This window comes from Nelumbo lutea, chromosome 4 (assembly GCF_056320005.1).
Source record: "Nelumbo lutea isolate HS-2025 chromosome 4, American lotus-T2T, whole genome shotgun sequence".
Taxonomy (NCBI): Eukaryota; Viridiplantae; Streptophyta; class Magnoliopsida; order Proteales; family Nelumbonaceae; genus Nelumbo; species Nelumbo lutea.
In genome coordinates this window covers 97,647,253-97,674,003 of record NC_142687.1, presented here as the reverse complement: position 1 = coordinate 97,674,003, position 26,751 = coordinate 97,647,253, and the positions used below count along the sequence as shown (strand labels likewise).

The 26,751-nt window shown below is 37.1% G+C and overlaps 3 protein-coding genes and 1 long non-coding RNA gene across 9 annotated transcripts; 1 reads left to right on the top strand and 3 right to left on the bottom strand.

Annotated features, from left to right (window-relative positions):
* Positions 1-587: 587 nt before the first annotated feature.
* On the bottom strand, positions 588-11,810 carry LOC148862089 (arginosuccinate synthase family). 4 transcript variants are annotated; one of them, XM_088984157.1, is made up of 11 exons: positions 11,664-11,810; positions 10,170-10,319; positions 10,013-10,065; positions 9,550-9,631; positions 6,167-6,305; positions 5,907-5,955; positions 4,014-4,196; positions 2,984-3,058; positions 2,709-2,894; positions 1,387-1,475; positions 588-1,294 (listed from the first exon to the last, which is right to left on the bottom strand). In XM_088984157.1, exons 2-11 carry the CDS (start codon positions 10,237-10,239, stop codon positions 742-744), a joined length of 1,479 nt encoding a protein of 492 aa, XP_088840283.1. In that variant the 5' UTR covers positions 10,240-10,319; positions 11,664-11,810; the 3' UTR covers positions 588-741. The 4 variants fall into 4 exon arrangements, with proteins under 4 accessions (XP_088840283.1, XP_088840281.1, XP_088840282.1 ...); XM_088984155.1 differs by lacking the exon at positions 11,664-11,810 and adding an exon at positions 11,049-11,501 and having other exon boundaries at positions 10,170-10,344; XM_088984156.1 differs by lacking the exon at positions 11,664-11,810 and adding an exon at positions 11,049-11,250.
* Positions 11,586-13,964, top strand: LOC148862088 (uncharacterized). 2 transcript variants are annotated; one of them, XR_016112855.1, is made up of 4 exons: positions 11,586-11,727; positions 11,807-12,206; positions 12,414-12,513; positions 13,230-13,964. It is a non-coding gene; the product is annotated as an uncharacterized LOC148862088 (long non-coding RNA). The 2 variants fall into 2 exon arrangements; XR_016112856.1 differs by lacking the exon at positions 12,414-12,513.
* A 2,815-nt stretch (positions 13,965-16,779) lies between these two features.
* On the bottom strand, positions 16,780-19,946 carry LOC148862087 (mitochondrial ATP-independent inner membrane protease subunit 1a-like). Of its 2 annotated transcripts, none has more exons than XM_088986760.1 (5): positions 19,717-19,945; positions 19,397-19,621; positions 19,213-19,323; positions 18,895-18,958; positions 16,780-17,043 (listed from the first exon to the last, which is right to left on the bottom strand). In XM_088986760.1, exons 1-4 carry the CDS (start codon positions 19,846-19,848, stop codon positions 18,914-18,916), a joined length of 513 nt encoding a protein of 170 aa, XP_088842886.1. In that variant the 5' UTR covers positions 19,849-19,945; the 3' UTR covers positions 16,780-17,043; positions 18,895-18,913. The 2 variants fall into 2 exon arrangements, with proteins under 2 accessions (XP_088842886.1, XP_088842887.1); XM_088986761.1 differs by lacking the exon at positions 16,780-17,043 and adding an exon at positions 17,335-17,608 and having other exon boundaries at positions 19,717-19,946.
* Positions 19,947-25,715: 5,769 nt separating this feature from the next.
* Positions 25,716-26,751, bottom strand: LOC148862086 (large ribosomal subunit protein P2B-like). The gene is made up of 3 exons (XM_088984154.1): positions 26,436-26,751; positions 26,113-26,342; positions 25,716-25,988 (listed from the first exon to the last, which is right to left on the bottom strand). The coding sequence occupies exons 1-3, from the start codon at positions 26,521-26,523 to the stop codon at positions 25,962-25,964; spliced, it is 345 nt and encodes a 114-aa protein (XP_088840280.1). The 5' UTR covers positions 26,524-26,751; the 3' UTR covers positions 25,716-25,961.

Here is a 26,751-nt window from a genome sequence, read left to right as displayed (position 1 = left end):
ATCTTAATTTTTTCCTTACTGTAGATTAAGTATAATAAAACCTACAGCAAAGCAAAGTGAAACCCAATACAAAGACGAACCAGAATTTGCATTTTTCTCCACTAATGTATTTGTGCTAGTGCAGATATTTTTTTTATTTATTTTGGGTACAGAAAAGAGGGGCACCTACAGAGACGGGGTAGTACAACCCCAAAGATCTTCCCATCTAACTTTCTCGATTTCTCTCGTCTAGAATAGAAGTGATGCAAAACCATGGCAGTGCAAATGATTTGTACTGATGCAAATCAAACGGAAAGATTAAAGATTTGAAAAATAATTTATCACGTGTCAAGTGGCAAAAGGGGAGAGATAGGCAATTGGAACATGTTCTGATTTGGCTTCTCACAGAAAGCGCACCCCACAAGCGTCCTACGGCACATTCACCCCCTGCATTGGCCCCAAGACAAGTGCGGGAGATGTTCCTAATGCACGGGTGGGATATGTTCTGGGAGCCCGTGGGCTCAGCTCAGTTTAGGCCGAAACGGTCCCACCATGTACCAGAGAAAAAAAAGGCGCATCCCGCAAGGCTGTTAACAACAGGACTAATGTTTAATGTACAGCACCAGGAAATCACTATTTTATTCATCTTCATGCAACAGAGCAGTTTACAAACAAAAAGCAAAAATAAAATAAAGGACTCGATTCAACATCAAACACTTAAACAAGAAAACAAACTCATCGACTATCATCTAAGAAAAATTATCAGATACCCTTCTCAAGCATTGCTCGAACCCTCATAGGCAGGCCATAAAGCCGTATGAAACCGGCAGCATCGGCCTGGTTATAGATGTCTCCACTCTCAAAAGATGATATATCCTCCCTATACAAGCTGTACGGGCTTTTCCGGCTAGTCACTGTAACTGACCCTTTATAGACTTTTAGAGTCACAGACCCAGTGGTGGTCTTTGTAATACTCTCCATGAATGCGTCCATTGCCTCCCGGAGTGGATCAAACCATCTACCTGCATACACCAACTCTGCATATTTCAATGCAAGCGAATCTTTGGTCTGCAGCGTCTCACGATCAAGTGTCAAAGACTCCAGCTCACGGGCCGCTGTGAAAAGGATGGTCCCACCAGGAGTTTCATATACCCCACGACTTTTCATTCCAACAAGCCGGTTTTCAACCATGTCTATACGACCAATGCCATGCCTCCCACCAATGTCATTGAGCTCTGAAAGAAGCGCAGCAGGAGAAAACTCCTTCCCATTGACTGAAACAGGGAGTCCTGAGACTATTCCAATCTCTATGTATCTGCATGACAAGTTGGACCACTTCAAGCCTAAAAACAACTAAAAAGGACTATGAATTCATGGACTAATAAACATTCAAGCAAGTCTGCTTACTCGGGTTGATCAGGTGCATCTTCCGGATCAACTGTCATCATGTACATATCCTTCTTTGGCTCATTTGAAGGGTCTTCCAGAATGTCTCCCTTCAATGTCAAATGAAACAAAATTTCATTTCAACCATTTCTTGGATTTTCATAACAGCAATAAAACATAATTTGATTTTCCAAGACACTTCTTGGTATTCCATGATACAAGTTTCTCAAAGAAATATTTCCCACGCAAAAACACTATAAGAACGAAATTAAAATAGCAAAGCCAAAGGAAGCAAAAACAGAACAAATTTGAATTATCTGCCTAAAGAAAAATATGGGAAATTTGCCAAGTCATTGAACTCTTTGACAAGGGTAGGCCCACCAAAGTCTAGACACTCTTGACATGAATTTTCCTCAAAATTCCATTATCACTTTCTCCCATTTTGACCTCCATCTTTGCATCATTTTGTTACTAGCATATTTCATGGAGAATTTCACCCTAATATCAAAAACCAAGAACCTCTCATTTCACCTATATTTCCTGCTCATTTAAATCATTAACTAATCAACTTCGGAAATTGAATCTAGATCTCCCAATGCTTCACTTCTGATGCCAAGGTTGAAATTGGAGATTTGTTTTGCACAAATACCCAACTCTTTTTTATCAGGTGGGGCTCAGGCTGCACCCCTATTTTGCAGGCACGTGTTGGGCTTTTTCTTCTTCCCAGGCAGAAAGCCCATTTAGTTTTTACAAGATTCTGTATAAATAAACTACTAATTTAAAGGGGAAATTCACACTTCCCCATATGAAAGACCACTTAAAAATTCTCTTTCTTTCTTTATGGTAAATAGTTAAGTCATCACCTAGCTGACTAGACACCATTGGCTTGGTGCCTAGCCTGAATGTCTTCTATATCAAAGAGGCACCTACCACGTGACAAAAAAAAACACAAAGTGGGTGCCTTATTATAATATTTATTACTATAGATCCATCTTATTAGCATGCGTGATAATACATTCTATCATCATCATCATCCAAGCCTTATCCCAACTATACATTCTACCTTACACCACTAACAAACTCCATTGATGTCAAAAAGAAATTCAGGACAGATCAAACACAGAAAGAACAACTATCAGGCAAGGCTTTGAACACCTCATTCAGTCACTTGGTTTCACTTCCAGCAAAGAGCAGAATAGAGCAACGTAGTTACACCACAGGTAAAGGTATTGTTTAAAATATAACCTAGTAAGCAATTAGGCATTGAGCTCTTTAACAAGGAAAAACCATCAGTACTTCAGTGGAGATTCCTTTGCAGCATAATGAAAAAGTACATAAATTACCTCATGGCTGAGGTGCCACAGATTTCGGTCTCTGCTGTAGATAGATTTCTTTGTAACAGGGACGGGCACATTATGTTTCTTTGCATACTCAATGGCATCTTCTCTTCCTGTAATATCCCATTCTCTCCATGGAGCCACAACATTGAGTTCAGGATTTAAAGCAAAAAAAGTTAATTCAAACCGGACCTGCAATTATAAATTAAGCACCACAAACTGATCATAGGAAGACATACAAGTGGAATATTGTTTCGAGCAAAAAAACCTATGGGATATACCTGATCATTTCCCTTCCCTGTGCATCCATGTGAAACAGCATCTGCTCCAACCTCTTTTGCAACATCAACCATGGCCTGGCAATCACAGATGTGGTGATAGAATGTTCGGACATCTTTATAGTTTACATGGCAAAAGTAAAATAATATTGAAAAAAGAAACAGAAAGCCATTAAAAATTTTACAAAATAGAATAAATAGAGGGTGTTCCCATTATAAAATGAAAATATTACTAAAAGACAAAGCAAAAAGCTATTTATTTCAGCAAACAGCCCTTTATCTCAAAAATACCCAGTCCACAATCAAGTTTCCAATATCTGTTCACCACATACTCTGCCCACATTCCTCTGTATTAAATCAAATGCCCCAAGAGATAGCAAAAGGGATACAAAACCAAAAGATTTTAGCCTCCTTATATCCTTCAATATTTGGCCACAAAGAGAAAATTTAGTCTGGATTTTAGGCCTGAAAACTTGTAATCTGAACCAAACAAATGGGTCAGTAGGAAAACCACCACTGCAAGAAACAAATGGACATGCCATGTCTTCTTCACAATTTTTAGACATATAAAACAAACTTGTCATCCCAAAACTCCTTTTCAAATGATTAACCATGAGCTTGCTGTCCAAGGCCACCAACCAAGCAAATGCTTCCACCCTAGGGGGGAAAGAGTTACCACAAATCACTCTTATATCAAAAATCTCCACTTGGTTCCTAAGAAAGTGTTGTAATATGATTTAAATGAAACTGACCATTGATGCATTCCTTCCACCATCTAGCACCACTCCCCAAAGCATAAACCTGTTCTAAGTAAAGATCAAACCGCCCAATTGCCTCTTATTCCAAAGCAGTTGATTTGGACTATGAAACTTGAATCAAAATGCTATACTCATAATCGAAAAAGATTTTCATTTCTAAAAAAGCAACCAACAAGATTCCAACAACTTAGAGATTATGGGAAAAAAATGATAGGCTTCAGGCACATTAAATTGCTTAAGTAAACAGAGCATGGAAGCAGACATAAAGAGCTTACCTTAGCAATAACAGGTCGAGCCATGGAAGTTCCAAGCAAGTACTTTCTTTCATAAATCGCTCCAGCTCGCAAACAAGGAAATATGTAATCTCTCACAAATTCCTCTTTCAAATCCTTAACAACTAATTGACAAGCTCCACTAGCTTTGGCCTTTGCTTCTAAACCCTCTAGTTCCTTGATGCCCTACAAAAATTAGCGTTACATAAACACAAGGTTTAAAGTATCAATACAGTCCAATATGCTGGATAGGGTGTATCAGACTTTAAATGCGCACACTTTTATTCTTCTTTTTAGTTTTTTTTTTTTTTTTAAACATGTCCAGAGTGATCTGTATAAGGCCTGGCTACAACCCCCTTAAACAGGTCTTCCCTGAAACTCCCTGTACTTCACGTATCAGGTCTTCCTCCCCTTCCTTGATTGTTCAATTTGGAAAATTATGGATCTGCTTCCAAAACTTTAGCAGGGGTCTCAAGCCAATTTTGGGAAACGATGGCAGATTGGCTTTCTGGAAGGACCCCTAGTGTACTAACCGTCCTATGATCAGGACGCAATGGTGGCTAAATGTTGTGAGTTCCTGGGGAATGTGGCAGTCTGGAGTCCTACCTTTCGGAGCAGCTTTCAGGACTGGGTGTTTGAAAGCTTTGCTAAATTCTGCTGTTTGGGTCAGGAGGTGGACACCAGCTTGGAGGATGGTTAGACCTGGATCCGGTCTATATAGCCTCTTTACTGTTAAATCCTTTGCTCATAGGTTGACGGTTTGCAGCTTTGGCTCAGTTCCTGCTTCCAGGATTCTGAAATTGGAACCCACTCTACCCCTCAAAAGTTAATGCTCTATTGTGGGCAGCAGCTTTATATAAGTGTCTTACTAAGGAAATCTGATCAGAAGGGGTGTCCAGATTCAAGATCAGAGCTGTTGTTTGTGTGGTCAGGAAGTTGAAGATACTGAACACCCCTTTCTCCGCTGCAGTTTTGTTTCCCGCTTCTGGTGGCACTAGGGGTGGACTCGATCCGAGCCGAACGGTACCAGGCTCGAGCTCGGCTCAAGATTATTCTACAAGGCTCGAGCTCGGCTCAAGACTATTCTACAAGGCTCGAGCTCGAGCTCAGTTCGAGCCAGAACCTTGAGCTCGAGCTCAGCTCAAGTCAAGAGTTCATAAGCTCGAGCTCGGTTCGTTTTATATTTATAAAAATATTTTATTATTATTTTATAAATATTTAGAAAAAATATTTTATAAAAATAAAAAGTATAATATTTTCATTATGTATATATTATTTTCTATCATTTTATTATATATATTAAATATCAAATATATATAAATATATATATTCAAGTCGAGCTCTAGTAGGCTCGAGCTCGGCTCGTTTAATAATCAAGACACTGAATTGGACTCGAGCTCGAGCTCAAGCTCAGCTGAAACCGAGCTGAGCTCGAGCAACTCGTGAAAAGCTCAGCTCGTTGCCACCCCTAGGTGGTACCATCTAAATGCCATGGGTGTTGCGTTCTGGATCTGCTATGGGGTTGGAATCTGCAAGGCCTTTCAATGTTAGCTTCCTGTGTCAGGGATTCTATTCCAGCGGCTGTAATTAGCACTGTGTGCGCTGAAAGAAATAGAAGAGTGTTCCATCAAAAATCTATGTGTGGCTGCTTAATTCTAGGAGTCATTGGGAAGTGTAATGTTGTATTGTAGTTCTTTTTCCCAGCCAGGGTCTTTATCCTTGGAGGTTTATGTACTCCTATTTGATTAATAAAATTCTTACCTTACATTTCTTCAAAAAATAGAATAAATAAATAAGCCAATACAAGCTTAGAGTACATTTTATTGATCATAGCTTTGCAATGCAAATTTCGAAAGATAAAACCCAATTTTGAATTTAATCACACATAAAACGTACTTGACCAACATCTGCAGTGAAACAAACAACTTCACAGCCATAATTCTCCCTGCAACATTCAATGTAATAAATGAAGATGAGAATAAGAAATTTTTACATTTTGAGGGGGAAAAACATCTTTATTTATTCTCTTTTATAAGGGGAAATAAAACATAGGAGACATAAGCATAGAAATAAAACATGGCAATCCAGCAGTAAATATGAATATGAAAGCCATATGAATATCAAACCCAACTATGCCATAAATCATGGACATATACCTTAGCCATGGGACAATAACTGAGGTATCCAAACCACCACTATAGGCCAAAACCACCTTATTCAATTTTCCACGCAGTCCACCCTTTTGAGATGTAGAAACATCTGTTTCTTTTTCGTTGGACAAAACTGCTTGAATGGCTGCAATGAAGAATCTTTTACCATCAGAATGGCATTATGCAAGACAAATTATATAACACAACATACTACACCATAATATGAATCTATTTGGTTGTGAAGATTATAAGCAAATTGTTGGGATAGACTGATGAAAGAGGCTTAATTAAGGGTTTTAGAGTGGGGAGACATGATAAAATGGTATCGCAATCGCAATCTTCTGATGATACAATAATCATGGGGGAATTCAGGAGTGCCCAAGAGGTAAGAGCATTGCAAGCAATTGTGGAGATGGTGGAAATAGTTATAAGATTGAAAAGCAATTGATCAACTTGCAGCATAATGGGAATTCATTTAGAACAAAGTGAGTCAGAAGCAGTGTTTTAAAAGTGTAAGGTGCAAGAAAGAACCAGGGGCCAATTTGCACCCAAGGCGCAAGGCAGGTGCGCACCTTTTTGAAGCAATGCGCAAAAATACCAAAAAAACTAAAAAATAAAAAAAATGTCAGAAAATTCAAACAAATGCCAAAAATTAAAAAAATGCAAAAAATATTAAACACAATATTAATAAAAGATATAAACTTAAATTTTAAAATGAATGCTTTAAAAAATCTATTATCTAAAATTAAAATACATAAACATAACATGTAAAGCATATCCAAATAAAAATTTAAAAATAAAATCAAACTGCATTACTTCAAGTAGCTAATGTGATGTAAAACATATTCATTCCTGATTCTACGAGCAGCCTTTGTGCCACACCCCTCGAGACAAGCCCAAACAAATCCATGTTATGGTCTTAAATTCTTAGTTCTCACACAAAAATAATGATTTTATAATTTTAACTGCTTTTTAAGAAGATATTTTATTACGATGAATGAATGAACAACATTAGCAAATAAGGTGTTCTTGGATTTGTCTGGGCTTGCCTTGAGGGGAGTGGTACAGGGATCCAAGGGCGGAGCCCCCAACCCAGCCGCTAGGTTCAAAAAAAGCAAAAAAAGTGTGAAATTCTCAAAAAGCACACGCCTGGGCTAAGGCGCAAGGTGCATCAGGCACACGCATAGGCACACCAAGCGTTTGTCTAGGACCTAGGCAAGATGCATGCCCTAAAATGTGCCTCACTTGTGCGCCTAGGCACACCTGAGGCACGCCTTTTAAATCACTGGTCAGGTGAATGTGCTAGAATCTTGGGTTATGAGGTAAAGGCCAGGTCAATCAAATATGTAGGTTTTCCATTGGGAGGAAATCCAAGAAAAGTTGCTTTTCAACCTTCTGTCTATCATCTAGCAGTCATTAAAAGCATTCACAAAACTATTAGGAACTCCCTTTGGGAACCAAGACAATAGAAAACATACTACCTAACAACAAAATGGGATATAAGGTCTGCAAATTAAAGAGGGCTTAAGGGCTTTGTTGAGGGCAAGGGTTCCTGCCCAAGGGGCTCCGCATGGGGGTTCTGTTGTATTTCTATTTCTGAAATCTAATAAAATTACATTACCTTTTCTCAGAAAAAATATTGAGGGAGGACCTGAGCACATTAAGGGACAAAAATATTGCTTGCTAGGGAAATGGTTGTAGAGATTCCATAGGGAGAGAACACTATGGCATTCAGTGGTCAGAAGCATATATGGCGTTCAAGCTAATAGATAGGATTTTGGAGATACTAGAGATGCCACTTTGTGGTGCCTCTGAAAAGCCATTGTCTTTACTTCCTACCTTCTCCTTGCATATCAAGTATGACATTATCGTCGGGCCTATGGTGAAATTTTAGGAAGACCCTTGGTGGGGAGAAAAACTTACCATAGAAATCTTGCTTTGTCCACTAACAAAAAGAAAACCATGACAACATTGTTTCCTTGTTAATGAGTGGACCAGCTTGATGTCTATGATTGATGAGGGGTTTGAGAGAATGTCAAATTATCGAAGCATTGGACCTTTTAGAAGACCTAAAAAAGGTCTTCTAATGTAGTCTTGCACAAAAGGGGTTTCAGAGAATCTCAAATAACGGATTTTCATCTCACTCATTTCCTTGTCACACGAAAGGGCAAAAGCTAATGCGGTCTTGCACAAGAAATGCAATCTTATGGAGCAAACAGGGCATCACAGCAAGAGTATTTGAGAACAAGGAGTTAAACATAAACCAGTTCATAGAATTCTTCATGGCAAGAATCGTCCATTGGATATTATCATGTGACACATTTAAAAGTGTTACAAAATAGCTAGGACCAACCTTTGATGGCCTTTGGAAAAGGAAAGACATTGGCACAAAGTTGTAGGAAGTATTCATGGAGATGCAGGTAATGGTTGGGATGCTGGTTTTTCCCAGTAGGCTACCAGATGCTGTTTTTTCCCCAACCAACCACAGCTATCCAGCTTTACTGATAACTCCACATCCTTTTTTTGATAATTCATCATCAAGAATACCATTGTCATCATCTTTGTCACTGTCCTTTCTTCTTTTTCACTCCTCCTACCCAAAAAAGAATAAACCCAATATTTTACCGATTTGAACCTCCCTCACATCACTCTTTCCATGTCCACTTTATGTAACATAGATAGAACACAGCTTATGCAATTATGCTTTGTAGGCAACTAATATATCAAGGAGATGACTCAAACCAAGACCTCTCACAAGGAAATACAGTGCCTCAACAATATATGAAATAAATGTCATTTTCCCAAGTTAGTAAGAAATTCAAATAGTAGGCACTATATTGAAACACTATACACATTAAGTGTGGCAAAAATTACATGCTGAGATGGATGAGTTGAAAAGCTAGAAAGATAGGATCAGAAATAAAGTATGCCGAAAGAATATAGGAGTAGCTCCAATAGATGATAAAATGAGTGAAAGTAGACTAAAAATGGTTCTGTTAAATGCATGGAAGACCACCTGCAATATCTGTAGGAAGAAGCAACTCTTACAAGTTGAAGGTGCTAGAAGGGCTAGGGACAGACCAAGCACATGGGTCAACTTTAGTAACAATTTGATTTAAGCACTCATATTTTTAACAATGGATATATGACACTAACAGAATGATGAAACAGGATTCATGTAGCCAAACCCATAAGTAGGAATAAGGCTTAGATGATGATGATGTTTCCATTCATGTGAGCAAATTGATTAAAAATAAATGACCATGCAAATAAACAACATTACTCTTAATTTCCATTTTGATGAAATTGGGTAGAACAATTACTCTTCCATGAAATTACAATTACCCCCTTTAACAATAATATCAATAAATAATAACTGATATCAATACCTCGTCCAGTAGAAGCTTGAGCAAGATTTCCCCTGTGATGAACAAGCGCACTCCCATGAAGTCCACTGGACCTTGCCCCTAACTTTTTTTTTTTTGAGAAAAGATAAAACTCATTACTAGGAGAGAAAACATTCAAGACACAAAACAGGGTAAAGCCACTTAGATACTGTGTGTCTGCATAATAAGGATGAAATGAGATCCTTTCAATATACAAAAACAGAAGTTTTTAAACTTCAGAGCATCATAGTTTGTGCTAAACAGAATTTATAGAAAGATAAATCCCTAAACTCCCTACCCTGCACACTGAAAGCCATGGGTTAACAGTATACACAACCTTCCTCAAAAAAGGTGGAAGCAAACATCATTTTGTAAAAATCAGTATGACAGATAATGAAGCTGTAACATCCATGATTCAAGTAATTACAGCTTAAAAGGAAATGAAATGGAGTAAACGATCTGCTACCTCTTGGAATGAAGATGACTTCCCTAGGCAGCATAGTTTGTCCCGAAACGAATCTATAACAATAACAACACAAAACCATTAAAGAAACAAAACGAAAAAATGAAACTTTCTCCGACATGACAAAAACAAGGGAATCAAACTGAAAAACGAACCCCACCTGATCTCTTGGAGGCATGGAATAAAAAGTTGCTGGAAGGACATGGCAACACGGCCTGCAACTGAGCCATTTAACACTCAGATACCAACCCAAGTGCTCACACCACTGTAAATAGCTGCCGTCTAGCTGGGAGCTCTCCTGATTGCCGGACTGGTTTCAATCCGTCCAAAAGAAACTGGTAAGACCGCCGGAGAAGAAAACGTAATGAGAATAACAAAAGAAATGAGCACAAAGAGAAAAAGGGAGACTAGACTAGCAGCTCTTGCAGCGGCAGCCTTGAAGAGACGAAACCCTCATGCTTGTGAAGCAACGTCACTTTCCAGTAGGTAGGGCTGCAAATGGATCGGATCGAACTCGGATCGGGTACATCCGACTCGATCAGAATCCAGCAGATTTTTCACATTTAGATTCGATTTTTTAATGAGATTCGAATTCGATTCGTTACCGTTATCACTAATCAGATATCCGACATTCGAATCAGAGCTGTGGAAGCATCAAATTGTATTCAAACTAGTCAAGCAACTTGTTCTACATTTTCATTGAACATGGAAAAACACGAATCTTTTTTAAAAATGGCAGAAAAAAAATAATAATAATTCGACCGAAAGTGAAGTCAAGAGAATCTTTTGTGGAGAAAAAAAAATAGGCATTGGTAAAATCGATTCCTTAAGAGGGAACTCAATCTTGTTTCCATCATTCAATGGGGCTTCAATGTTCAAAATGAAGATCTTCCTCTATTTGGGTGTTCGACCATCGGCAGCGACGTTCGACACCCGTTTCTAAGTCTTCTCCCAATCTAAACATAAAACAGAGTTTAAAAGAAAAAATTGAGGTAGGATTACGACCTGGCCCGCGAAGAGAGAAAGAGAGAGAACCTACCAGGTTCCAGCGGCAGCGGGTTCAGTGATGAGAACTTGCGGATGGAGATGGAAAGAGAGGTGATGTCAAAGAAGACAAGTAGACTGGAGTAAGGGTTTTAGGTTACTCCCACTAACAAAGTCGAACTAGAGTTTATTTAGACTAGCGTGAATCGAAATGCTTAAGGGTTTTAGGCCGTTAGGATTTTTCAACGATTTAGGGCACTTACTAACTAAATGTTTCCAGGGATAGTAATTGAATATTATTTAATAATTATTAAATAATATAATTCAATGACTAAACAATTAAGGGTCTGTTTGGTTTGAGGGAATAGGATACTGGAATCGGAATGGGTCATTTTGATTCCGGATGTTGGTCAACCGGAATGAGAATGAGTAGGCGGAATGCCATTCCCGACCCCCTCCCATTCCGCTATAGTTTCCTTTTTTTTTTTTTCTTTTCGGACCAAAGGCCAATCGAAATTAGAAGCATTGGTGGCTTCGCAACAGAAAGGTGGGTTTCACTTTCTCTGAATCGAAATGCTTAAGGGTTATCGCCTTCCCTCCCCTGTTTTGTTAAGCTTTCTGCTACTGTTGATGTTTCATTTTGGATTTTTCGGACTGCCTTGCTGTCGACCTGTAATCCATGAAGGTAATCTTGATATCTCTGTGGATCTACAATTGGCTCCTGGCACAGAAAGGTAATCCATGAAGGTCGGTTTTTCGGATTGCCCTGGGTTTTCTTGACTCCATCTTAATTGACCTGCATTTGCTTCTCAGATCGTAAACAAATATGTAAAAGATGTTCAACTACTCATCGCAACCCAGGAGCTGTCGGAGATCGCCTCGGCCCTCAACCTCCTCGATGCCGCTCTTGCCCTCTCTCCGCGGCTTGAGTCGTCTCTGGAGCTCAAAGCTCGATCCCTCCTCTACCTCCGGCGCTTGAAGGAGGTCGCCGACATGCTTCAAGAGTACATTTCAAGTTACAAGATGATCTACGAGGAATCGTCCCTCTCCTCCGATAACTCTTCTCAGCAGCTCTCAAGGTAGCGAGTTAAGCTCCTCTCGTCTGACAACTCATCAAACTTTACAGATTATTCAAATGCCTCTCTGTGTCCGACTTGAAGAAGAAAGTCATGGCCGGCCTCTACAAAAACTGTGAAAAGGAAGGCCAATGGAGGTAATTTCCTTGTTTATTTCTCCATCTATTACCATTTAGCTACTTCTTTTGTTTCGATTGTATCCTAATTTTATGCTCGGTTCATTCAAAGTTCAAACTGAGACCATTAGAATTTCTGAATTTTTTGCAGAAATATTGTATCATAATTTCTGCAATTTTTGTTTTTTTGGTATTTTCATGCATTTTGTGCTTTTTTATTTTCATTAGGGGCAAAATTGAAAATCATGGCCGATTCCGATTCCAGCCTCTTAATGAACCAAACAGCATCAATCCGAATCCAATTTTGATTACTGTTTGAACCAAACAGGTAGGGGGAATAGACCATTCCAATTCTAATTCCAAGGGATTCCCATTCCCATTTTGATTCCGATTCCAATCACGAACCAAACGGACCCTAAATAAGTAAATGATTTCGTAATTGAATAAATAACAAAATAATTAAATAATTAATATTCAAATCATTAAATTATTAAACTACTAATTAAAAAAGTATTCAATAATATTCAATAAATCATTAAAAAATTAGTAAACATTGTTATTTAATTACAACTGAATTAATTGAATCAAAATATTTAATTATTTGATTAAATCATTGTTTATTATTTAACGAAATAATTAAATAACTAGTTTTATAATTGTGTTAAATTAATTTTATCATAGCCACATAATTAATCAAATAACATTATTTAGTTAAATAAATAACAAATTATTAATTACATAACTAATCATATTAAGTAAATAATTTTAATTAAATAAATAATGACTTAATTAAATAATTAAATATGGCATAAATATAAATAATTGCTAATTGATTAAAAAATAAATAGTGTGGATTAAATAATGATTTTGTTATTGAATTAAATGATTATTTAACTACTTAAATAAGTAATGATAATCAAATAATTATTTAATTAAAAATTATTAATTAATAAATAATTAAATAAATATTTATTTAAGAGAGTGAGCTCTTTTCTTGTTGAAGCTATGTTGACGTTGAGAGTAACAATTCTTTGCTTGTTTCAGTTGGAGTATCTAAGTTTGGTCCGAGTTGAAGCTTGAATAAGCTTCAAATCAAATCCAGCTACATCCAGAAACCAGAAAACTTTCTCTAATATTTCAACTCCTTCCTCTTTGGTCATTAAGAGGGCTCTTGATCATTTAAATGACTTCTGAAGTAGTATTCATTCTAAGCAAGCTGATAAACCTACCAAATCATGGAGGCAAGTCATTTGGAAGAGCCCCAAGATGGGATCCATTAAAATTAATTTCGACGCCTCCTATGTGGATGGAAGTTGTTCTATTGCAAGCATTGCTAGAGACTTCTCCAGAAATGTTCTTGACATTAAATTGGGTTGCACCACCATCAACGTTACTGAGGTTTGGCCCTTGTGCTGCATGGGAAGCTCATAATCTTGCTCTTAACTTCAAAGACACCCCCATCATCATGGAAGGCAATTCAATGCTGGTCATCTCTTGTCTTTAACGATCCACTTCCCCCCATGGCGTTTAAGGAGCATAATTTCTAACTGTAAGGAGATCATGGATGCTTTCAACCTGAGGATTTCTTACCACCATGTCTTCCGAGAGGCAAATCAAGCGACAAATCTTTTAACTCACTTAGAACTAGAGAACTTGGGGGATTCCCTCTAATTTGTCTCTCATTTGTTTTGCATACTCGTGGGGATGTGCTACCCACGGCTTGTGTTGCACATTTCGGTTTCCATAAAAAAAAATTCCAGCCACATCTAAATCTAATAACTCTTTGGGCTTAGACCAGGATGATCAATACTCTATTTTTAAGGAGTTTGGACATTTATAATTTTTAATAATTAATATCTATATCAACTAATTCATTATTAAAGGGAGGGGGTTATTAGTGGTGCGTAGCACCAAATACCAATAAAAATTATCAAAATCAAAAATTGATGAAGCCTTCCATGAAGCTTTATCACCATTGTTGAAACCACCCCTTAAGTTTGATAATTGCAATTACCTCCCCTAAACTTTCTGACATAGTTGCAAGTAGATCCATTTGTTAAAATCATTTAACAAGAGACATGGGAATATCCAAAATACCCATGTAGTTACTGTTGAGGTTGGTTTCTATGGTAAAAACAATACAAACTTTATGAACAACCACAAAAAAATGAGAGTTTAAAGTTGCAGTTTTTCCTTTGAGCGATTTATATGACAGATAAATTTGAAAAATAAATCAATTTTCAAAAAGAGATTGGAAGGGTTTGGGGTAGCAATTGATATGACAAGAAAATTTGGAAAATAAACATTTTGGTCAAAAGAGCATGGGTATTTTGGACTATTCCATGCCTCTTGTTAGAGTTTAGGCTTGTAGCAAAGGGGGTCTACTTCAAGAGAAATGATTGCAATTACCAAACTTCAGGGTATGTTGAGGGTTCAAAGTATCTATATGTATCAGCCAGTATGTATTGTATTGGAGCTAGGGGTGTAAACAGATCGAATTCAAATGGGATAAGGCAATATCCGAATTCGAATCCAATTAAAAAATTTGATATTCAATAGATACTGAAAATTAATATTCAAATTTGAATCCAATTAAATATTTGAATATTCAATTTGAATTCGAATAATTAATTATTTTAGATAATTAATAAATATATGAAATAAATATTTATATAATTTAATTATTATATATATAAATTCTATAAAAACAATTAAAAATTTTATATATTATATATAAAATTTAAATAATCGATCAAATTCGGATATTTGTCGAATCGAATAAGATTATATCCGAATTCGACCGATTAAATATTTGAATTATCCAAATTCGATTCAATTATATTGAATTTCGAATTCAAAATCGAATTTTCGAATACTGTTGATACCCCTAATCGGAGCCCTATGTCGATATTTTAAACCTTGGGTAGGTTTCAGCAATTTATCCCAAAATAAATAAAAAAACAAGAGAAATTAAGAGTTCAATTCACTCTGAAATTTTTATTAACTTTTCGGATTTTATGTATCAAATATCAATACCTCCGTATATGATTCAATGTCTCTTGAATTTTGATTCATTCCCTGAGTCACCGTTCCAATTATACTAAGTTTATGGGGTGGAAAATAGCATCGAGACTTTCACTCATTATCAAGCGTATGGATACTTTTTGCGGGGTTCGAATCCCATCTCTGCCGGAACGAGGCGACAAACATACCAACTGATCCACCCACCCATCAGTGGGTAGTGTATAATACTTCGAACCTTGATGAGATTTGGATTGAAATTTCGTTGTATTGGACTTTGATGCGGCTGGATTTGATTTGACTTCTACGCTTCTACCTAATTACAAGTTTACAACAATAAAGACATGGACAATTTTTGTTTTTGTGTGTTTATTTATTTTTATATCTTTATTACAATGATGCCCAGATGGCTGAACTGTTGATCCACCACAGGCCAAGATGGTTGAATTGTGTAATCCTTTTTTTATGCAATATAGTTATATAGATGAATGATATGCTAACTATTTCGTTGAATAAATTATTTTAGTCTATATATAATTAGAATTCGAGAAATATGGACTATCTCAATAAGTTACATTTTTTATGGACATATCCACGAATACCGTCATAGAGGCTTAAACTAATTATAAAATTAAAATTGGGAAAAATTAATACTAATATAGAATATTTTGGTTAGGAATGAACCAGCCAAATTAATTGATTTATTTAATTTTAATGTTTTAAGACATCTAACCTTATATTAACATTTGTATCTAGTTTTTCCTATATTAAATAAAATTTCTAACATAATGAATGGCACTGAATTAATACTAAATTAAATGAAGAGTTCCAATTAATGGCAATTGAATTTCTAAAGTCTCTTACAATTAATGACAATTGAATTACTAACACCTTCTGGTTACAGCCTTTAAAAATTCAAAAAATGCAGAAAATTTAGAGGGGTCTAGGAGAGTAGAGGAAAAAAAAAGTTCCTAAAACTCCCTCCAAGAAATTGGTCTTGCTCTAGGCTCCAGCTATTCTTCTGTTGTAATGTGCCTTAGGAGAACTCACCCCTAAAAGCTAGTTGTTAGGAGGAGGGAACCCAAGCACATATATACCCCACAATAGCATCTCATACTACTGATGTGGGATACTTAACATTAACATCCCATACTACCAACATTGGACAAATGAATCGTAACATTCCACCATGCTCCACAGTCCTGGCACCCATGCAGGTTGGCTTTGCACTAGTCCACCTAGTCCCAGCCGAACACTGCAATACCGACGTTACCACCTGCGCTGCATGATTGCAACTGGGAGGCATAGTGTAGGTTCTGATACCATTTGTTATCTGCTTTAGGAGAACCCACCCCTAAAAGCTAGCTGTTAGAGGGAGGGAACCCAAGCACATATATACCCTACAACAGTATCCCATACTACCAATGTGGGATACTTCACATTAGCATCCCATACTACCAACATGGGACAAATGGATCGTAACATCTGCCCTCCTTGATTGAAGATTAGGAAAGCAATTAATATTCTTCATTCTAAAGATTCTTTCATTTCTTGAGTTATAGCATGCAGATTCTTTTTAACACGAATGAAGATTTCATTCATTAATTAAATAAAAGGTACAACAAGAGGTTGTGGTTAAATAAGGAGAATTAAGATAGAGCCTCGGGCCCCCATCTGTCCTACCCACTACTATATTTTACATCACAGAACAAAAAAGATGTCTATTAACTCCCTGCTTTGCCAATCTATTAGCTAATCTTTGTACCCATTGAATTTGAATCTGCAATCCTTGTGAACACCATTATTAGCTGATCTATAACATGTGGATTCTTTGGACCTGGATTTCAAAGAGGTGTTTACAATTACTTTTTTCTTTTTTGGTATAAAATAGATCCATTAACAAGCTAAAAGAGAGTTCAACAAACAGGACTAAGACCAAGACAAAGAAACACAAATAAAACAAATAAAAGACCCATACAAACAGACACTTATCAACTAACCCCAACCCTGCTCCCCATGGATGAACAACCACCATTGTCTTCCATTAGGACCAACTTCAACCAATTGGGAGGCAAACCAAAACATTCCCCAGACACAACATAACCTCTATATGCTAACTCATGAACAGTTTGGTTACAAGATCTCTTGACCGCCTTAAACTTAACATAGATTCTTACACAAAAAACACATCCTGAAGTAAGAAGTCAAACTCCTTTGGCCAATTACACTTAAAATGAAACAGAAAGTATAAATAACATCTAGCAAAAGAATAGGCAAAATTAGAACGAAACCCTACACTGATACAATAAGAAGAGAGATGAATATCTCCCTAGCACATTTAGCAAGACTCCATCACTTTAGTCTAAAGTTTCATAAACCTTGATTAACTATTATCTTTGCTCCTGTGGAAAACCAGAGGTCAGTACTAGTAAAGATCATTTGTGCATTTTTAACTGGTGGACATTAGAACTATGACAGTAGTAAGTGTTAAACCAAAGAATGAGTAGGAGGCTAGATGAACAAAAGTAAGGGTTGTCTGTACATTCAGAAAGCACAGGAAATTGTTATTGGTATCGACTAAGTGAAACCTTATTATTTTATGATGGACAATTGTGCTCCTAGTTATCAAAAAAAGTGTTCCTTGACTTGAAAACTGACTACAATCAAAACTTGTACCCAGTTTCTGGTGAATGGGCTTGACCCAAATTAGAAAAATTATCTTTCTAAATCTCCTTGTAATATACAATCAAAGCTTGTTGGCCTCTGTCCAACAGTTTTATTCCAAACTTTTCACGTAATTTAGTGTCTTGGTCTTTACACTTAAAACTAGTGCAAAAGGGAAAACATTATAATTCTTACTCACTTTTCGTAATCACCAGCAAATAATTTGAGTAGAAGTTATTTGACCAAATCTGAAGGGTATTCTGTTACTAGGTCTGAGAAGTGCTTAAGAAAAATAACTTAACAGAGAAGGTAATGGTAGATACATGACATGGTCTAATTGATTTTTATTTAATTTTTTATCAGTACTAATGTGATTTTGTTTTAGATGTAGTCTCCTGCTAGGAGGTATCCTGAGGGATCATTTTGGGATAACTATAGTGGAAAGGTTCTCCAAAAAACTAGCAGCATGGAAAAGGAATCACATATCCTTGGTGGGTAGTGTATTGATAAAAAAAAAAATCTTTGGGGGCTAGAATCACTTTCGTTAAATCTAACTGGAGTAAATCTTTAAGGCCCCTCTGAAAGTAGTGAATGGAGGTTTTGAGTTAGAAAGGGTAGAAACCAGTGCTGCACATTTCCAGGTAAGTCAACTAAGACAGAGTTGAGGAGTGCCTAGCATCTAGTAACTCAAACAGAACCATAAAAAAAATCAAGATCTATTTTTCCCGGGAAAAAAATCCCAGGCGTGTACTTAACATTGATATCTACAGATTCCATTATGATTCATCTAGTTGCTAGAACTTGCACAAGTGCAATAACATAAGCAGTTATAGCCAATATGACCATCTAAAAAATTGTAAATGCTGGCACCAATCACTAAAAATCTTTTCTCTCAATCAAATCTAGGAATCTTTCAGCTTTAAATTTCCCAAAGTAAGCAAAATTTCCATTCCTTATACTTCTAAAACATTGATGAATATGAGCCAGGCTACATTTAAGGTAGAAAAAAATAGATTAAATGTACCTTTGAGATGCAGTAACTTTTACTCTCCTTGTCTCAATGATCCAAAACCTTCAGGTGGCCATATCTGGAGATGCCAATTCAAAGGATGCTTTAATTTCTAAAAACAGTAATCAGTTAATTGGAAAGTTAATCATCTGGATCAGTAATAACCATGACGTGGTAACAACACAGAAAACACAAGTGCTGCCCCGGGGTTGAGTGACAGTGTCGCGTCCCACAAAATTCTCCACATGGTGATGTGTAACTAATGGCACGATTTCAGAAAAAAAAAAAAAAATCTAACTTCAGAAATAGCCCAATTCGAGAATGGAAGCTCACCCTGAAGAACACTTTGGCCTGAATTAGACCACAAGGAACTGGTCCAAAATGTCTTGAATCTCTGGAAGCATATACGTTATCCCCCTGAATCCAAACATGCCCTTTTGGCACCTACAATGAGGATCCAGAATCATGAAAATTCAAATCACACCTGAGCAACCACGGAATGAAAAATTGAACTTACGACAATTGTCCGGCAGCGGTCGCTCTTCTTGGGGTCGACAATGAAGGTCACCCGGTCGCCTTCCATGCCCATCACACGCTTGGAAACAGTCTTCCTAGGGTTTTCAGGAGATCGAACGAGAACAATGTCGCCAGGCCCCACCTTCCCGAGCCGAGTAGATATCCTCTCCGCCAGAATAACGTCGCCGGTCAGATTCAAGGTCGGTAGCATACTGGGACCGTAAACCTGAAATCTCAGACCACATTGCAGTAAATTTTCCATTCTTCAGCAAATAAAAACCTAAAATGAATGGAAAAATGATGGAAGAAACAAGAAAATACGAGAGTGGGAGTGCAGATGTAGGTGTTGGTGACATGGAGGAGGCAGAGGAACTTGGCAACTATCAGCGTTCGATCCCATACTTCCTTCGCTGTACTCCTCCATTGGCCTAGTATAGTTCTGACTCCCATCATCTCTCTCTATCTCTGATGGTGGTAACGGCCACAAGTGGACTCGACTCGGGTTCAGTTCAGCCAATTCAACCGTTACATCAAACGACGTATGTGTTTTGTTTTTATTGAATAAACGTTTGTATTTTATTTGTTCGTAAAATCATTTATGATAACTATGTGCCATCAATAATCTACACATCAGCGTAACAGTAAAAAAACGTCTGGCTGGACGTTTTTTTGGATTGATTTTCAAGAAAAAGCACTCATACTTCCAACACCCATTTTTACAAAAAAAAACGCTTCTATCATGTAAGGTGATTTTCATCACCATTTTTTGGTAAGGTGATTGAGCAACACTATGCTATTTGGTAAGGTGATTTTCATCACCATTTTTCATGTATGTGCTGACGGGTAAGCACCACATAGGATACACATCAATCAACCGTTGGAGGAAACGATTCACCGATGCATGAAATTTGGCGTTTCATGTATTGGTGGAGTCCCGATTTTCGAGGCATGCCTGATTTTTTAATAATCGGCTGAACCAAACAATGAGATACATGGACGTTTGTTGAAATGCCTATGTGGATCCGACGTGGCATGGTTTTTTTGAAAAATGGCTACGGTTCCAAACATTCCCTTAAAAATTAACTTCCACAAACAGCTGGCATGCACATAAACCAAAGTTGAGTTTTTTCATTTTCGATGCATGCAGAAGAGTAAGAGAAAAATGTTGAAGTGGTGTCTATTTAGCACCCTCAATAAACATTTACTGAATAAACGTAAACTGAACCAAACACCCTCGACGTCTCGACAGGTTAAAGGAAGTCCAACTAAACCTGCCTTTTCACCCGATCTTATAGGTTGGATTAGGGTCGGGTGTAAGACTATAAAGCCAGGGTCATTGTTTTGATTCTTTAACCCGAGCAAGGTTCAAAGTATCAATACATATCCACCGATGAGTATCGTATCGGGAGCTTCCCGATATGCCCCTATAGAGAGTGTATCGGAGTTTTGACCAGTTCAGAGGGTGGACAGACCTTAAACCGGTTCCTCTGAATCAGATTTGAAAAAAAACTCCCGGTACTGCCTGCTACGCCTCTACCAATGTATTCAGCGTATCGATATTTTGAACCTTGAACCCAAGTCGAGTTCAGGTTTCGCTGACCTGCCAATAGGGGTGCCCACAGTTTGGCGGGGGTATTTTTTTTTAATTTTTTTAAAACCGAAGAAATACTACCGTTTTTTGAAAATTCCCAAATCAAAACCAAACAGAATCAACTAGTTAAAGTAGTTGACTAATTTTGGTTTTTGACCGGTTTGGTTATTCAATTTCTTAGTTTTTTTATATTTTATGATATATGTTTTATAAATAAATGTATAAATATATAATATATTGTAAATAGATAATTATAAATATAATATATAATGCATATATGTTAATATATAACACATAGATAATATATGTTATATATTAAAAATATATAATATACTCGTAAATATATATCAATCAGTCTGATTAACGACTGTTTTTTTAGGTTAACCGAAAGTCGAACCAGTCCTTTGATTTTTCAAAAATATCAAATCAAAACCAAATTGATCAGTTTGATTAACCAGATTTTTTTGGTTCAATTTTCTTGGTAAGGTTCGATTTTTCAAATTTTTATGAGCATCCCTACCTACTATGCTGGGTCATGATACCCCTACGTGTATATAGTGTATTCTTATAATTTGCTATGCCTTATAATTCCATTGCTTTTAAAGCTTAAGGATATTTTTAATGTTTTCCTTCTTTTATTATGAAGTGCTATACGAATAAATCAAATTCCAACTTAAACTAATGGCTTTTAAGTATTCAAAATATGATATAAAGAATGTAACTTGAGTTCACATCTCCCCCCACAATACTCCACAGTACATCCCCGCCGTGTATTGGGAACATCTCTCAATGATAATACCAGTTCCGATGATGTTATCATTGGGAGATGTTCCCAATACATAGCGGGGATATACTGTGAAGAGTTGTGGGGCGGCTCCTTGTGGGGCAGAGATGTGTTCCCATACAATTTAAAGATTGCAAATTGGGTCAGGTCGATATTGGGTTAAACCCAATAGAGTTGGGACAGGTTTGAGTACTACATAGCTGGGTTGCGTTAGGGCGGAGGCAAACCCATACTGAACTTGACCTGTCCAGATTTCCTCACAGGGTTCTTCTCACACCCACCTCCACCCACCCACCTCACCTCACGGCACTTGCAACCATCCATTAAGAATATCTACACATGAACATGGTCTAATGACCTTATGGTCTTCGGTACATGTGTTCAGAAGGGAGAGAGACGGGATTTGTTTCTTGCATATTCGTTAAAGTAGGAGAATATTTTGAAATATCAACATCCATGCATGTAGCGTTAGCCAGGGCCCTAAAGAAGGGATCCTTTGCTTAGTCATTTTTGCCCTAATCTTTTCAGCAACTTAGCCTTTTTCCAGTTTTCTATCCGCTCTTTTCACTTTAGGCATGTTAATCTCCCAACTTCAAGACTTATAGGCCATCTCATCCCATCGACTTACACCAAGCAAAAGAGTAATTTAAAAGATACAAAAATAGTTTGTAACTCAGTAAATCACAAATCCAACCATTTCTGTTTGCCTAAGAAGATAATGTTAAACCATGTTTTTAAAATAGACTTGGAAATGAAACCATTTTTGCTGCGATTTTTTGGATTAGCAGTTTAATTGTCTGGATCAAATGGCTCAACCTATGATGTCAAATGTTTGGAAATATAACACAATCCCCCCTCCCTCCTTGTATTGCGGGTGGTGGGTTTGGCACCTGTAGTCGAACTTCGAAACTCGAAAGTCTAAAGAGAAATGGCTATGAAAGCTTGTCGGTGATTGCCAAAAATAAAGAGAGAAAGAGAGAGAAAGGGAGGGAGAAAGGGGAAGGAAGGGAAAAGGTGGAGAAAGAAAATATGGGTAGTCTCCCCCTAAAGAGTCTAATAGATGTGTTATTAGTGAGTCCCCATATGGGTAATGATCCCCTATTTACAATATTTTGGGCTTGCTGAATTCTAAAATTTTCCTTTCACTCAGTTTAAAAAGAGTACAAATGCAAATATGTACAACACAAACATAGAAAATAATACAAAATGTAAGGTTTGCACTCTACATATTTGCATTTGTACTCCTTCCAAACTGAGTCTTTATTTCGTTTTTCTTCATTTTGGCCATTAACTATTATTCTAGAATGATTTAGCACTTAATTAATGCAAATAGCTTTGATTAAGTGGATAATTGGTCTAAACCGGTTTGGTTTGACTCGGGTTTATGATAGATCAAACAGGTTAATGCACTTATATATAAATTCATTATCTTACGTTAGCCCCTTGCTTAATGGCGCAGGAAGCTACTCATTAAGCATGAATTAGGTCAGCTGTTTTAACCTTTGTTCTCAATCATTATTCCCCGTTTTGAAGGCAAGATTCGAAGAATGAAGCTTCCAAAATTACTTTATATCCCAAGATTAATTTTTAAAACCTTTTAAAAAAACTTAACCCCCAAAATTTATCAACCCCTAAATATCTATGAATATAGCATCTAACTGGAATATCTCCCAAAATGTTCCCAATGTGCAATTGCTTGCATAAGTAGAGATTTTGCTTACGGGGAATCCCATCACCTTACAATTTAGAATTGTTAATCACCTTGTCTAAATGGATTCACACTTTAAATGGTAAACCCAATTTTTTGGATTAGTGGGAATTTTTCAGTGGGATTTTCACTAGAAATTTCAAAATATTCATTAACTTTTATTCACTCTTTCCCCTAACCATCTGTCACTGTCATTACTACCAACCAACGAGAAAGGAAAAAATTAGGTCGAGCAACAATCACAATAAATTAGTGCCCATTTAAGTTTTGGAGGGCTATCAGTAAGGGTGCTCATAAAAAAAAAGAACTGAACCAATGAAACCAAACCCTATATTTTGGTATATATATATATATATATATATATATATATAAACCGATCAATTGGTTAACCAATTGATTTCGGTTCATGGTTTTTTAAAAACTAATGCTACCTGTTCGGTTTAGAAAAATAGGCCCGCAGTTGGATTGGCCACATGGGTTAGACCATGGAACATTGGAACCTATTCTTTAAAAACTTGATTTCAAAACTTATTATTATAAGTTTTGAAACTTATATTAAATTATTAATATAGTTCAAAATTTACATTACCTTTTATCGATTAAGTTGAGAAATTTAATCTATATAACCATGAGGGCTTGAGTTCAAATCTTCACATCCTTGAAGTTTTTTTGGGATTTATTTCAGGCAAGTTTAGTTCCCAAGGCCAGTTCCACCAAAGCCAGTTCCCTAAGCTCTTTAGGTTGATTCGGGTAAAATAAACCTATAGACCCTGGAACCAGTCTGGGTGGGGGTTCAGTTTCAAGAATTTGGTACCAGACCCTACCTGGTAGCAGATTCAGTAAGGTCGGATCAAGGCCAATCCAGTCAATTCCACTCAATTCCACGCAGAATCTACCCATTTACTCACCCCTAATAAAGACCATATGGGTAAACAACCTACTTTGAACCAGAAGCAAAGGGAGTTTCATACCCTTTGCTAAGGCCAAACAATGACAATTGCAAGAATAATACATTACTAGATTAACAATTTGATTTTCCATATTGATCAGACGCAACCAGAAACTGTATTTGAGGGAAAATTAAACAATGGTTTTGAAACAGAAAATTAATTACACAGTTACAGGCCAAGACATTCAAACCTTCGTTTCATCGTTGGGGGAAAAGGGGGGGGGGGTCTGCTTTGGTCTGCTTTCATGCAACGGATTCTGGCTTTGTGAGGTGGACTCCACATGGACAGCCTATAAAAGCTATATTTGGTGAAAAACTCAGAAAGCCCAAATACATTGTCATTCAACCAAAAAATTGGCTGTTTTTAGTAGCTTCTTCAAAGCGGCTCAGTTAAAGTAGGCCAATTAAAGCTTCAACCCTTCAAAACAGGCCCTCATTCAGTGATGGATGGGCGTCCAGACTTGTTTACCAAGGGCTCACTTGTCCATCAGAAATTGGAATACACAGGCTACACAGCAAGTGCAGCAGATTCAAACTCTCTAAAATGGGTATAAATTCACTCACTAGCAAGAGAAGACACATCTCAAGTTTCAACACTTGTTTCCTACTTACATTAACTTTTTTTTTGAAAGACCTACTTACATAAACAATAACTCAACATTCTTCAGGATTCATATCATGTTTCACACAGATGACAACCACCAATATTGGAAAAAAAAAAGACCAAAACATCTATATCCGATCTCCTATTGCTCCAGAACCCTCCAGTCAGATATATTAACTAATAAGCAATGGCAAACTTGATATTTTCTCTCACTGAATATATAGGCAGATAAGTCATATGCCAAATTCCAAATTCCACAGGTTATATCAAGTTATTCCAGTGATATTACATTTAACCCCTAATGCTGTAGACTTCTGGAACTCAATTGTATTATAATTTCATCCCAAATAGGTGATTCCACAAATGCAATGTCTTAATTTCAACCAAATAACAACATATACACTAGATGTGGAAGAATGACCAGTGAGAAGCTTACTTCATACAATTACTATCATTTATCGTCTTTTTTTCTCTGATAAAGTTATTGATAAGTGGGACTATTCAAGTACTAAACAATCAAATGACGACCCATCTTCATTGGTAGACAGCACAGAATTGCACTAATGGATAGACAGTATAATCTAGCTATGTTGCATGCACCCACTAATATAGGTTTTTTCACATGGAAATTTTCATGGTAGAGCACTCTAATTTGTAGTACAACTGTGACCAATGTATTCATGATTTGCAGAAAGCTTCATTGATTTTAATATCATCTTAACCCAATGGAATTAATCTCAGTTTCACTTTCACAGGGTGGAATGTAAACAGAACGATCAAAATTGTGTTGACATGAAAACAAAATTATTCAAAAGTTGACCAATCAACAATTAATATCTTCTCAAAAATGTTCAAACTGGAAAGAAACAATTAGGCGTGATTGGGACTCTAATACCTACCAATAAACAGAAATTTAACAACCCTAATTCCTCAATCGAACAAACTGAAGCCCATGTCCTGCAAATAACAGAAAACCGAAAAAAAACAACCAGAAGGCATTATTCAAGCAGCCAACAAACATATGTAAATCCCAAAGCATGAAAATAAGAGTGCATTGTAGTTGACTCATTCGAAGAAATACCTCATCAGACTCTTCCTTCTCTTCAACTTTCTCTTCCTTCTTCGATTCGGCCGCAGCAGGTGCAGCAGCGGCATCTCCAGTACCGGCAGCAGAAATAGCAACAGAAACACCACCGCCTGAAGGAACCGAAGCCAGTTTCTCCCTACCAGAGGCAATTAGCTCCGTGATGTCCTTCCCCTTTATTTCACTAAGAAGGAGCTCTAATCTGTCATCTTCTGCTTCAGCCCCAACTGAATAAATATAAAACAAGATTTAGAATACAAATAAAGAAAGAAAACTCTAACCCCATATCAGAAGAAAAAAAAAAACCTAGATTTCTCTACCTGATCCGAGGATGCTCTTAAGGTCATCGGCGGAGGGCTGGAGGTTTCCGCCGAGGACGGCGAGCAGGTACGCGGCGATGACCTTCATCTTGGCTTGATTGCTAGGGCCACTGGGGTGAGAGATTACCGGCCGGAAGACAAAATGAGGTTTACATAGATAGGAGTAGGACCATACAAATCTGTCCTTCCTAACTATTGGGTATACGTGGCTCACATCTACGGCAGGATATTGGAGTGGGGACTCCTTCAATGTTTCAATAGAGTTCTGGAGCCGTTGGATCTACAACTTGTTTTATCAAGTGGCCAATTTTATGTC